Source organism: Felis catus, chromosome C1 (assembly GCF_018350175.1).
Source record: "Felis catus isolate Fca126 chromosome C1, F.catus_Fca126_mat1.0, whole genome shotgun sequence".
Taxonomy (NCBI): Eukaryota; Metazoa; Chordata; class Mammalia; order Carnivora; family Felidae; genus Felis; species Felis catus.
Window position 1 is genome coordinate 212,486,418 of NC_058375.1, and position 12,543 is coordinate 212,498,960.

The window sequence follows — 12,543 nt, forward strand, 5'->3', positions numbered from 1 at the left end:
CTTAGCCAGGTTTCCGGGACAGGACCTAGTATGTGTCCTCCTCCAATATGTGGATGATTTCTTGCTAGCCAGTCCCACGCAGACCCAATGCTGGGAGGGAACCAGGGCCCTACTCAAGCCACTACCAGAGGTGGGATGCTGGATGTCAATGAAAAAGGCACAGATTTGCCAACAGGAAGTTAAATATTTGGGCTTCAAACTTACCCAAGGCAAATGGATGCTGGGAGCCAAAAGGAAACAGGCAGTCTGTGCCATTCCAGTTCCCACTACCTGCCGGCAGGTCTGAGAGTTTCTGGGAGCAGCAGGATTCTGTCGGATATGGATGCCAGGGTTCTCAGAGTTGGCCAGACCTCTATACTAGATACTAAAGGGGGAAGAAAGGGGATCCCTTTTCTGGGGCCCTAATCAAGAAAAGGTGTTCACAGACATAAAAATGAAATTCACAGAGGCACCAGCCTTGGGACTCCCAGATGTATCACGAGATTTCAACCTGTTCATGCATGAAAACGATGCGGGTGGCCCTGGGGGTTCTAACCCAGGAATTGGAACCTGGCAGAGACCAGTGGCATACCTTTCAAAACAGATTGACTCAGTTGCAGCGGGATGGCTACCCTGTTTGAGGGCACTGGCAGCCACCACACTTTCAATCAAGGAAGCAGACAAACTCACATTGGGGCAAAACCTAAACATTAAGGTTCCCCATTCAGTTATTACCCTGACGGATGCCAGGGGGAAACACTGGTTAACTCATGTTTGGATGACACAATATCAGGGACTACTATGTGAAAACCCATGAGTAAGATTGGAAGCCATAAAAACCCTAAATCTTGCCACTTCCTGGCCTGCAGCAGTGGGGCTCCCCAGAGCATGATTGCCTAGAGGTACTTGATGAGGACCATTCTAGTCAACCTGACCTATCAGACAGGCCCTTACGAAATTCTGACCTCATCCTATACACAGACAGCAGCAGCTTCATGAGCGAAGGCAAAAGATATGCTGGCTATGCAGTAGTCTCTGATTTTGGGTTCACAGAAGCAAAGGTCCTTCCACAAGAATGGTCAGCCCAAACATCAGAACTGTGGGCCCTAATGAGAGCACTAGAGCTCAGTAAAGACAAATGACCAACATATACACTGACTCACTCTGTGCCTTCACCACTCTACACGTACATGGGGCTCTATACAAGGAGAGAGGACTTTTGGTAGCAAGAGGAAGAGAAATAAAAAATCAGGAAAGAATCCTAAAACTATTAGGAGCAGTCTGGGAACCAAGGGAGGTAGTAGTCATCTACTGCAAGGGACACCAAAGAGGAAAGGACTCAGTGTCAGAAGGTAACCGATGGGCAGATGCCGTAGCTAAACAAGCAGCAGAAAGACAAACAACGCCCTCAAAAATCATGCTGGTCCAGGAACTGCCAACTTCCACAAGGCACACAATCCAAGAAACAAAACGGGCACAACAGGAAAAAGGAAGCCAGACAAAAGAAGGATGGTGGATACTTCCAGATCAAAGAGTCTATACCAGAGCAGCTAGCCCACCAAGTGGTTCTCCAACAGCGTGAGCTCACCCACCTGGGAAAAACTGCCCTTGAGAGCTTATTACAATGTACTTGCTCAGCTCCCATCCCTCTGTGCCTCGATCTCTCAATGCTTCCTCTTTAGCACTCAAAATAACACCAAACAAGCCTCTACTGGGCCCACGGGAATCCGACACTATGGTCAGGCACCCTTCGAAGATTTGGAGGTAGACTTTGCCAAAATAAGACCCAGTGGAGGATACAAATTTCTTATGGTACAGGTATGGAATGTCATTAACCATAGGCTCAGACAATGTCCCAGCTTTCGTGGCCAAGGTGGTGCACCAAGCAGCCCAAACCCTAGGTATCCAATGGAACTTACATGCAGCCTACTGGCTCCAGAGTTCAGGGAAAGTGGGCCATCTGAACTGGACCCTTAAATCACAGTTTAAGTAAATCATGGCAAAACTATGTCAGGAAATTAACTTTCCCTGACCAGATATACTACCCCTAGCTCTTTTCCTAGCATGTTGTATACCCCAGACAAAAACAGGATTCTCCCTATTCGAGATCCTATATGGAAAGCCCCCTTCACTAGTCAAATTCAAGGGCGACCTGACAGAGCTAGGGAATTTAGAAATACAAAAACAAGTACAAGGATTAAGGAAAACTATATTTGAGATACATAGATGGGTGACAGACAGGATTACCCATTTCCCTAGGAGTAACTGGGCACCCTCGCAAACCTGGGGATCAGGTTTGGATAAAAGATTGGAAAAGGAGACCAGTCAAACCTACCTGGAAGGGACCCTATTTAGTTGTGCTAGCCGTGCCCACAGCCATCAAGGTTGCAGGACTGACTGCCTGGATCCACCATTCTTGAGTAAAGGCAGCCCATCTGTCACCTGACAACCACTTTGAATGCTAACCGGAACAATCCTCTACAGATCATTCTTAAGAAGACAGCGGATAATCAGCAGCCAGCAGCCAACACCTGAGAACTTTCTGTAACCAGAAGCTTGAGGAAATCACCAAGCGACTTAAATGAACTACAGCAAATCGTTGTCTCTCGAATTTCATCATCATTCCCTACCTATTTCTCTTTCCATACTGGTTGTTATATTCTTTGCTGTGGGGCTTACCCAAGTTATTCCCTCAGATTGGCACCTCCGTCACAAACCTTGTTAGCCTTCCTCTACTTACTAGTGTCAGGATGCCTTATTCTCCTTAGATGTATATGTATGTATATATGTGTGTGTACGTATGTATATGTATATGATCTGAGTTGTGATTGATGTCCTTCTCTGTATGTTTGTTTTCTGCCTTTATATCCCCAGGATGGAATCACTCTCACTGATGCTGAATCAGCCTTGTCTCCTATCCGCATTGTGTATATTCCCATTCCTAACATTCTCAAAAGGGATCTTTTCATCTTACTAACCGTGTTCTTGTTCCACTTACTACTGCCCCTCTTGGAACTTTCCTCCCTGACTGGAGGGATGTGTCAAAGCATCTTCTGCTGTCTTTTGCCTCCAGGAGGGACAGCCTTATGTTACAGGCCCAGATTGCCCTGACTGTTACCCTGCTCTCCCTCCCTCTGCTCGTATTCCCTCCCCTGTTGCTCCTCCCCCTGTTCCTACTCCCCTCCTTGCTCCTCCGGGCCTAAAGGATGACATAATACTACCACAATGCCCCTGTGCCACTGTTTACCCCCACATGCCAGGAAGATGTTATGATGCCAGGAGGATTACTCCCTGTAACAGAAACAGGAGAACTTACTGGATGGGAAAATTAAAAATGAGACGCTACTGGGGGCTGCCTGATCCGACCTGCCCTGATATCCCCCATGACTGTTGGGTCACCTCTGACCCAACCTATTGGCCTCTACCTACACTTGAATTGGGCAGACCAGTTGCTTTAGATCCCCACCTGGACCAGATGTTGAGTGCAACCCATTGCCCCCTCAATGATAACAATCCAGCCTGGCCAGAGCCTGCTGGCTCTGCTTGTCCACAGGACCCCCTCTTTACGCAGCTACTCTGATAACACAGGCAACTATAAATGTTACCTTGTTAGCTAAAGACCCAGACCCCCACATGGTGAGACCTGTACTAACTGGAGTTGAACTGTCCCAAACAGCTCCCAGGTGCCTGAGAAACAAAATGCGAACAGAGCCAGTTGGCAATCTGACCATCGGCCAGTGCAACCAGACTCTTGACAGTCAAGAACATAGTCATCTTCCTACAACCCAACACTGGTGTTGTCCCCTCTCAGGGCTTTTCTTTGTATGTAGGACAGATGCCTACCTGTGTCTACCGGCCATTTAGATGGGCATCTGTACCCTGGCCTTCCTTACTCCTCAGATAAGCATTGTTCCCAACAGTCAGTCTCTTATAGTGCCCTTGGCAGTGTATACTCAATCAAAAAGAGCCATTCAAGTCATTCCCCTGATGATTGCTGTTCTTGAGTGACTGCTACATGCCACACACAGAGAGTACAGTGGTGAAGAAAATACACATGACCCGTGTCCTCATGAAACTTACAATTAGTGGGGGTGACAGATGTTAACCAAGTAACCCCACAATAATTGCTCAGCCAGGACCTGAATTTGCTGAAACATAGGATTTGAATCTCTACTTTTTTTGGGGAGTGGGGGGGGGGAAGGCATGAGGTATATGCTTTTGTAAGAAAGGAGGAAGGATCTCTGTTACTTGTAGACATGTTCAAAGATTAAGAGATTTTCTTTGTCTTAGAAAATTTGTCACTTGGTGCAGTTGTGTGCCAACTGACTTCTCCAGAAAAACAGTGGAGATGTCACAAGAGAAGCCCAGGAAATACCCAAGGCTTGGGGAGGGGAAGCTTGTGAAAGCCACCGAGCATGAGCAAAACAGTGGACTGACAGAATGGTGTGGCTGAAAATACCGCCTAGGAGGGAATGTTTGGAAGCTAATTCTGAGAAGGGAAGTTGGTTGGGGATTTTTGAGGGTCCAACGCCCAGTGCCAAGAGATTTGAAGTTTATTATTTGGGAAATAAAGAGGTAGTTAAGGATTTTTAAGCAGAGAAAAAGTAAAAGAAGTCAATATAAAGAATGGGATGTGCTGATTTGTGGAAAATGTATCTTGTTGAAAATAAAAGCGATCGTATTTCCATGCTATGATGTATCCAAGTCAGAAAAAGGAATAAAGGAAGTCAAATACCTGGTCATAAATTTGAAGTTAGCGTTATACGTGTAACCAGGATGGCCCCAGATCATGGTTATGAAGGAATGGCAGTTACTGTTACTACTCACATCACAGGGGCTCAAATCCTCTCCATGCACTGTGAGGATCCCCTTCCCTGGGCCTCAGCACCCACAGCACGTGTGTTAGCTTTTGGGGCTCCCTGTGCTGAGGCTCACGGCAGCACTGTCCACCTGCCCCCAGGGAGGTCACTATTGGCATCTCCTAGACCCTGGTGTTCAAGGGAACTGCAGGTCAGTAGCCCAAAGCCAAGAAACTGGTAGGAGAGCTGTACAATGTGCAGAGAAACACCTGTGCTTGGGCCCCCCTTTGTGTTCCCAAGACCTCTGACTCACACAGCTTTTGCCCCCATGTCCTCCTTCAGACAAGAATATGGCAGCTGTACCAGTAGGTGACCCAGGAAGTTTGCCTGGACAAGGAGTCAACATGTCCTGGGGATGGTAGAAGCATCTGTTGTTCCAATAAAACCTTTCTACCTTCACCCCCACCCTACTGCCCTGACCCTGCAGTGGGTTGCCTCCAGGAGGTGTGCTCTGGACAGCTGTCTTTCTTGGCCAGCATCTTTCTCTATTTCTTGGACTTTTTCCCTCATGTTTTGTCAGTCTTCCTTTTCCATCTGTCTTTGCTGAGGTACCTTGAAATGCAGCTGTGAAGCGGGGGTGCCCTGAGCTGGTTTTCTGCATGTCGTGTGATCACTTTCTGGGTCACTGGTACAGCTGTGATATTCACTTTCTGTTGTGCCTTTCAAACAATATGCACTTCTTGTTCGTGCCTTACAGAGTGTCTTGTTGTTACCTGTATCTCTCCCCACCCATCCCACCCCAGGAAAATGCTAGTTCCTCTTCACTGTTGTGTTTCTTTGTAACCAGCTCATCTTCCTTCCCTGATCTAAGATCCCCTTCCTCCCTCCCTTCTTCCCTTCCCTTTCCTTCATTTACTCTTTCTTTCTTTCTTTCTTTCTTTCTTTCTTTCTTTCTTTCTTTCTCTTTCTCTCTCTCTGTCTCTTTATTTCTCTCTTTCTCTCTCACTTTCTTCTCTCATTTCTTTGCTTTGTTGTTTCTTTTCTTTAAAACCTCCATCCTTAAAAGATGTTGGGGCTTTCTTTTTTTATATAGGTCTATTTCTCTATAAACTACTTTTCTCTGGCTGAAAAGCCTCTGCTTCTTCTCTCTTCCTAGTTGCACGTAGAACTTACAAAACACAGTCCATATATATTATTTATTTTTAATGAGCTTTCATTGGTCTCTGGTCAGTCTAAACTATTTACAACTTTTCCATCATCCATCCTTTAAGTCCTGTGAGGCACATCTTGATGTAGAGCAGATGTAGGATTCCAGGAGCAGCATCAGTCTCTGGTCCTGTGAGACCCACTGAAGCCCAGGGTTCCCTGAGGGCTGGGAGGCTCCTGCTGAACTGCCAGAGTCAGGACTGTGCCAGGTGTCCAGGTGTGAGAGGAAGCACCTGGTCACCGCCGGAGGGCTCTAACTGCCTTTCCTTACTCTTCCCAGTGATTTATGACAACTTCCATTATGAAGCCATTGATGAAGAAGAGACAAAGGAGATGCTCCACTTCCAAGTACACCATAAGCTAGGTACTTGTGACTCAATAGAGACTTGTTCTTTCATCTGCTGAGCAGAAAGGCGAGCAGAGATCAGGGGGCCGAGATTCTGGGTGGACAGTGCACCGTGGGGAGGGGCACAGAAAGAGATGGGGAGCCTGACTACTGATGGCGATATGGGATCCCAACTAACCCACCAGGGGTGGAATCCAAAAATTTTGCCAGGCAGATAAGACCACTCAGAATATGGAACGGGAACGCACAAGAGCAGGTCTTACTGTGACCATGAGGCAGAATTAAGGGGAGGAGCTGACAGTGGTTAACTGTGAGTTAGACATTCAGTAGATCTGGGAAGTGGTAAGGTTTGCCACCAGGTAACAGGTCCAAAGAGAAAGGCAAGAAGGAACTGCTATAAAGCTTCTGCTAATAAAAGAAAAGAGGGAGAGGGAGGGTTGTAATTATGTGCAGAAGAGAACATGGAAGGAGTGGTACTGTGTAGAAAAGAGAGGAAAATGGAAAATAGTGTAAAGGGGAAAAGAGAATTAATGGCAGTAATCACTTTAACAGTGACAACGGTAGTGATACAGACCTTTCTCAGACCGCTAGGCATAAGGTCAGCCCTTCCGATGAGGCAAAATATTCCTCACATATGAACTATATACTTAAAAAAATTTTTTTAATGTTTGTTTATTTTTGATCAAGATTGAGAGAGCAGGGTGGGTAGCAGAGAGAGAAAAAGACAGAGGATCTGAAGTAGGCTGTTCACTGACAACAGAGAGCCTACTGTGGGGCTTGAACTCATGAATCATGAAATCATGACTTGAGCCAAAGTCAGACACTTAACCAACTGAGCCACCCAGGTGTCCCTGAACTATGTACTTTTGTAAACAATAGCCACCGTTTCCAGCTTTTCAATCATTCTTTTGTTCCTATTCTTAACAATAATTAATTGTTAAATTATAACATATACACCATTAATACTGAAAATTATGATTTCTTGCTAAGTTACTATAACTCTGTTTTCCCTTTACAAGTACTCCTCATAACAACCCTATCATAGGGTTTTGTTATTCCCATTTTCCAGAAGAAACTGAGGCATGAGGATGGTTAGTGATTTGTGCAAGGTCACCTGACTGATCTAGGACTCGAACCCTCTCCTACATGCCAGCTAAGGGCAAACATGCTGAGGCTTTGCTGCCGGGCTTCACCTCTGGCTCTACCTCTTGCTTACTTGGGCGAGTTACTTAATTTCTGTGTTCCGATGTATAAATTGGAGCTATAAATCTGTATGTATATAAATCTATTCTAAAATAAGGTTGTTGGAGAATTTAATGATTTAATTGATATGAAGCACTTATAATAATTTGTGGCACAAAGCTATTGTTATATGCTTACTACTTTTATTATAATGTGTTTCTGATTCCAACACCTGGACATTTAACAATGCTCCAAATTTGAAGACTTTTCTCCTCAGATGCCCACTGAAGAGAAAGTTATTTCTCAGACTAGAGTAGCAGTAAGTGAAACAGTGTTTAAGACCAAGAAAAGGTCTCTATCCTCAAGCCAAATGCCTACAAAGAATTATTTATTTGTTAAATGTTGATTTTCCCCCCTTGCAAATGATCAATGTAAGAAAAACCACAGACTATAACCAGACTTACAGAATACCATTAATATATATCCTTTCATTTGTATTTATATCTCAGTATATATTTTTCCAATGTATTAATGCATTTATATAAAACTTGGATCTATTTTAATAATCACAGTTGTCACAAACTATGGGTCTGCAGTTCTCTCTTGTCCAGCAAGAGAGCAGATGCAGAACTGAATACAAGAGAGGCTAATGTCTGGGAGGAGACAAGACCCCAGAGCAGAGGTTTTGTCTCCGTATTTATTGAGCTCACAAGATATTATCCACGTGGTGAACGAGAAGAAAACAAGATGTTACACACATGAACAAGGAGAAAACAATCAGACAGTAATTGTTAACTTGTCTATGTAAGAAGCAAAGGGTTTGGGAGGCAAGAGGAGTTTGTGATCAAAGTACAATAGTGTATTGGCATCAGATGGAAAGTACTTGTGATCCCATTACAATATCTCTCTAGCTAACCTCAGGCGTTTTTGCCCCGTGGTGGTGGCTTTCCGCCCTAAGTTTTTTTCTAACCCATTTATGTAAGTAGAACCTATTTCCCCACATACAGTTATTCTTTTGAATGAAATAAAATTGCTAAAAGCCTAAAAAGTACATTAAAAGTACAAAGCATGTCAAAAATAATTCCAGAGATTCATCTACTGAGGCTAGTAGGAATGAGAATGGGATGGTAGAAGGGTCAGTGATAGTTATTAGAAAAGAGTAAAAGAGGCTCATCATGGAGGGGAAGGAAACAAATTCTTGAACATTCCTGATGTCATCTTGGTGATGCCCTGCTTGTAGCTGGAATCCCAGAGCAGCTCAGTGATGGACAACAGATGAACATAATGGAAGGAGATTCATCTCATGACCCAAATGACACCGTAAGAACTGAGGAAATGGAAAATAAATGTGCCCAAGAATTTGAACAAACAGGTAAGGTTGACTGGCAGTCCAATATTTTCCCGGATGACTGTGAACTTTGGCACATACAGGCAGAGGTACAAGCTGTGTCATGTGTTCATAGTTTAGAAAGAAGGCTCCAAGGAGCCACGAGTGGGTCAGAGGCATAGACCAGAGCCTGAGGCAAAGAGACATTTATTTACCAAAAAAGGGTGTCTGGTTCCTGTGGCAAAGCAAAGAAAGAAAAGACCACAGAGAGACAGGGAGGGTAGGATGCTGGAATAGCATAGGCAGAGAGAGCTAAAAGAGAAAATCTAGAGATGTTCCATGGGAAAAAGAAACCGCCACTCCTACTTCACACCACCCACAAAAAGTAATTCACCTTGGATCACAAATTTACAAGTTAAGGCTAAAACTATAAAACTTCTAGAGGAAAAAACAGGAAAGTACCTTTGCAAGCTTACGGTAGGCAAAAATTAATTATACAGAACACAAAAAACATGGATTACAAAAGAAAAACTTGGCAAACTAGACTTCATCAAAATTAAAAACTTGTGCTTTTCTAATGACACCATTAAGAAAAGGCAGAAGCAAGTCAGAGAGAGGGAGAAAGTATTTGCAATACACACACCTGACAAAAGATTGTACCCCGAATAAAGAAGTCCTATGAACAAATAATAAGACACCTTCTAATTCAAAAAATGGACAAAAGATTTGACCTGATAACTTCACTACAAACAATAGAAAATGGCCAGTAAGTATATAAACAAAGTGTTCAATGTCATTAATCATCAGGGAAGTGCAAATTTGAACACACAAGTTACCATTTACTCCCTAAAATTGCTGAAATGAAAAAGACTGACAACACGTTGGTGAGAGAGTGGAGTGATTAGAACTCCATATGTATATTTTTGGTAGGAATGTAAGGCGATATGATCACGTTGGAAAACTATTTGTCAGTCCCTTATAAAGTTAAATCTAACCTGTGACTCAGTCATTTGACTCCTAGGTATCTTACTCATGAGAAATGAAAACTTATGTTCACACACAGATTTGTACAAGGATGCCTATAGTAGCTTTATTCCTACTAGCTAAAATATGGAAACATCCATAAATAAACTAACTATGATACATTTACAGAGTGGAATACTATTTAGCAATAAAAAGAAATGAACTAGGGGCACCTGGGTGGCTCAGTCGGTTAAGCATCCTATATCAGCTTAGGTCATGATCTTGCAGTCCATGAGTTCAAGCCTCACTTTGGGCTCTGTGCTGACAGCTCAGAGCCTGGAACCTGCTTCAGATTCTGTGTCTCTCCCTCTCTCTCTCTGCCCCTCCCTTGCTTACACTCTGTCTCTTGTCTCTTTCAAAAATAAACATTTTTTTTAAAAAAGGAATGAACTACTAGTATATGAAACAACCTGGATGAATCCCTAAAACATTATAGTTGACTCCTTAACATCTCAGGGGGCAGGGGCTCCAACCCCCTGCACAGTTGAAAATCCACATATAAATTTTGACTCTTCAGAAACTTAATTACTAATAGGCTACTGTCGACTGGATGCCTTTCTGCTAAATAAGTGGTCTGTTAACACACATTTTTATGTTATAAGCATTCTATACTGTATTCTTATAATAAAGTAAGCTAGAGAAAAAATTTATTTGCAATTCATAAGAAAGAAAATACAAGTGGACCCACAGAGTTCAGACCCATGTTGTTCATGAGTCCAATGTACATTGAGCAAAAGAAGCCAGTCACAAGCATACATATTGTGTAACCCTTTTTATATGAGCATCAGGACAGATAAGTACAGTTCCAGAAAGGAAGTTCTTCTTAACGGTGATAAAAATCAGAACAATGGCTGCTTACACTGGGTGGAAACTGACTGGAAATCAGCATAAGGGAACTCTCTGGCATGGTGGAAATGTTCCAGATGTTGACTGTGGTGTTGGTTACACAGCTCTTTTACACTTACTTAAGTTAGGTGCATCTGCATGAAAAAGAGGCAAGCAAGATTTTGTTGAGTCCCAGGTGGGGTCCTTGGAGCTTGAATATCAGAGTTCAGCTTGAGCACACAGAGGTCTCTTCTCCGGTCACTGTCTAAATTCTGCCATTTTCTTGTCCTCTTCTTCAGAGTTCTGTGAACATTCACTTCTCCGAATGAATAATTTCAGTGTGCCAGAAGAGAGACTCAACTTACTGTCATACGTGGGACAAGGTAACTATTATTCATGTTACAATTTGGTATTAAATCTTTATTTTCTTGTCTTCATGGGAGCAAAGGCTGCATTTTGTCTCCTACCCCAGGTCTCTTCTAGTGTCTGCTTCTACTGGCCCTTACCTGCCCACAGATGTGACAGAGACTATGGGCAGAGAAATCTAAGCTCCTCAGTAGAGACAGTATTTGGTGATGGAGATTATAGAAAGAGAAAGTGGAAAAGGTAGCTAGGGGTAATAGAAAACAAATTACATAAAGAGATCCAATTTTCCAAAAGGAACATAAACTCCAGGGTGGGGAAGGGGGATAATTTTCAGTTAACTTCAAGAGACCAACTGAGAGGAATTTGGAGGTAGCATGCCATGTCCAGTCCACGTGGGAAAACTCCCCCCTGGGGCTGACCAGTGAGGTAAACCCCATACTGTAGTCAAAGCCCCAGAGTGGAGTGGTTGAGACAGCAAGAGTGGGGAGCCTGGAGGATGCCAGTGCACAGATAGACTGAAGGTCAAGGTAAAGTGGAAGAAACAGCAATGACAGGGAGGAAGCAGAGACATAGTAGAAAAGAGAGAAACTGAAATATGGCTCAAGGATCAGAGGTAAAAAGTGAGAGAAAACATAAGGAAAGAGAAATATGGAGAGGAAAGTAAGTACTAGGAAGTGGAGAAAGCCAGGGAAAAGCAAAGGCACTTATGCAGAGAAAGAGAGTAGATGGAAACTAGGTGAAAGGTAAACAGAGGATAAGGGGGAAGAGGAACAGGTTGGGATGCTGCAGGTTTGAGGCCAGACCACTGGATAGAAATACCTTTGGACACAAGGGCTGAAGACATTAGCTGCGAGTTTCTAGATGAAACTGTCCCTAATTATCAAAGTGACACTTACAAAATGTCACACTGAAATAAGCCCTCCCTGAACATTCCAGTGATTCCCAAGACCAAACCTCCACCCTAGCTTATCTTCAGAGCACATTTATCCATGGACCTGAAGACCAGGGGCATGATAGATCCCTACACTGATATTCGCTCAAGAACCTGAAACTTGGCACTTCTAGAACTGAAAGCATTGTTTGCTCTTCATTGTTCAAGCTAGAGCCAATTCCTCAGCATTCTTTCCCTCATGATAGATCACTGCTGACCCGTGTTTTTTCAAGTTGGAAACCTAGCAGTTTGCCCCAGACTCCTCTTGCCCTCAATGACATGCCTGTTACTGCTCCAACATGGTCATTTCTTCTTCAGAATATCTCCCACCTGTCCACTGTCCATCTATCACATTCCCAGGGCAGAGTCTCTAATCTATGTCTCTGTCACTATTGTTGTTCTCAGAGGCAGACTTCTGCCTACCTCCTTCCTCCAAACTTATGCCCATTTAATGTATTATTTGCACTTCAATTAAATGGGGCATTTGAAAATAAAAATTAAATTGTATTACTTTCCCTCTAAGGAATAATAAGAAGTATTTTTTACTTTTAAATACCCC

The 12,543-nt window shown here is 43.4% G+C and overlaps 1 protein-coding gene across 23 annotated transcripts in view; it reads left to right on the top strand.

Moving 5' to 3' along the window:
• LOC101093705 (nuclear body protein SP140) overlaps positions 1-12,543 on the top strand; it is a 65,684-nt gene that overhangs the window by 18,231 nt on the left and 34,910 nt on the right. For 18 of the 23 annotated variants that reach the window (XM_019838824.3, XM_006935664.4, XM_006935662.4 and 15 more), the window contains 3 exons: positions 6,265-6,348; positions 8,753-8,884; positions 10,987-11,070. In XM_019838824.3, the coding sequence (XP_019694383.3) occupies positions 6,265-6,348; positions 8,753-8,884; positions 10,987-11,070 (300 nt within the window). The remainder of the gene's footprint in view (positions 1-6,264; positions 6,349-8,752; positions 8,885-10,986; positions 11,071-12,543) is intronic. The other 5 variants (XM_045034591.1, XM_045034589.1, XM_045034590.1 and 2 more) reach the window with 2 other exon arrangements.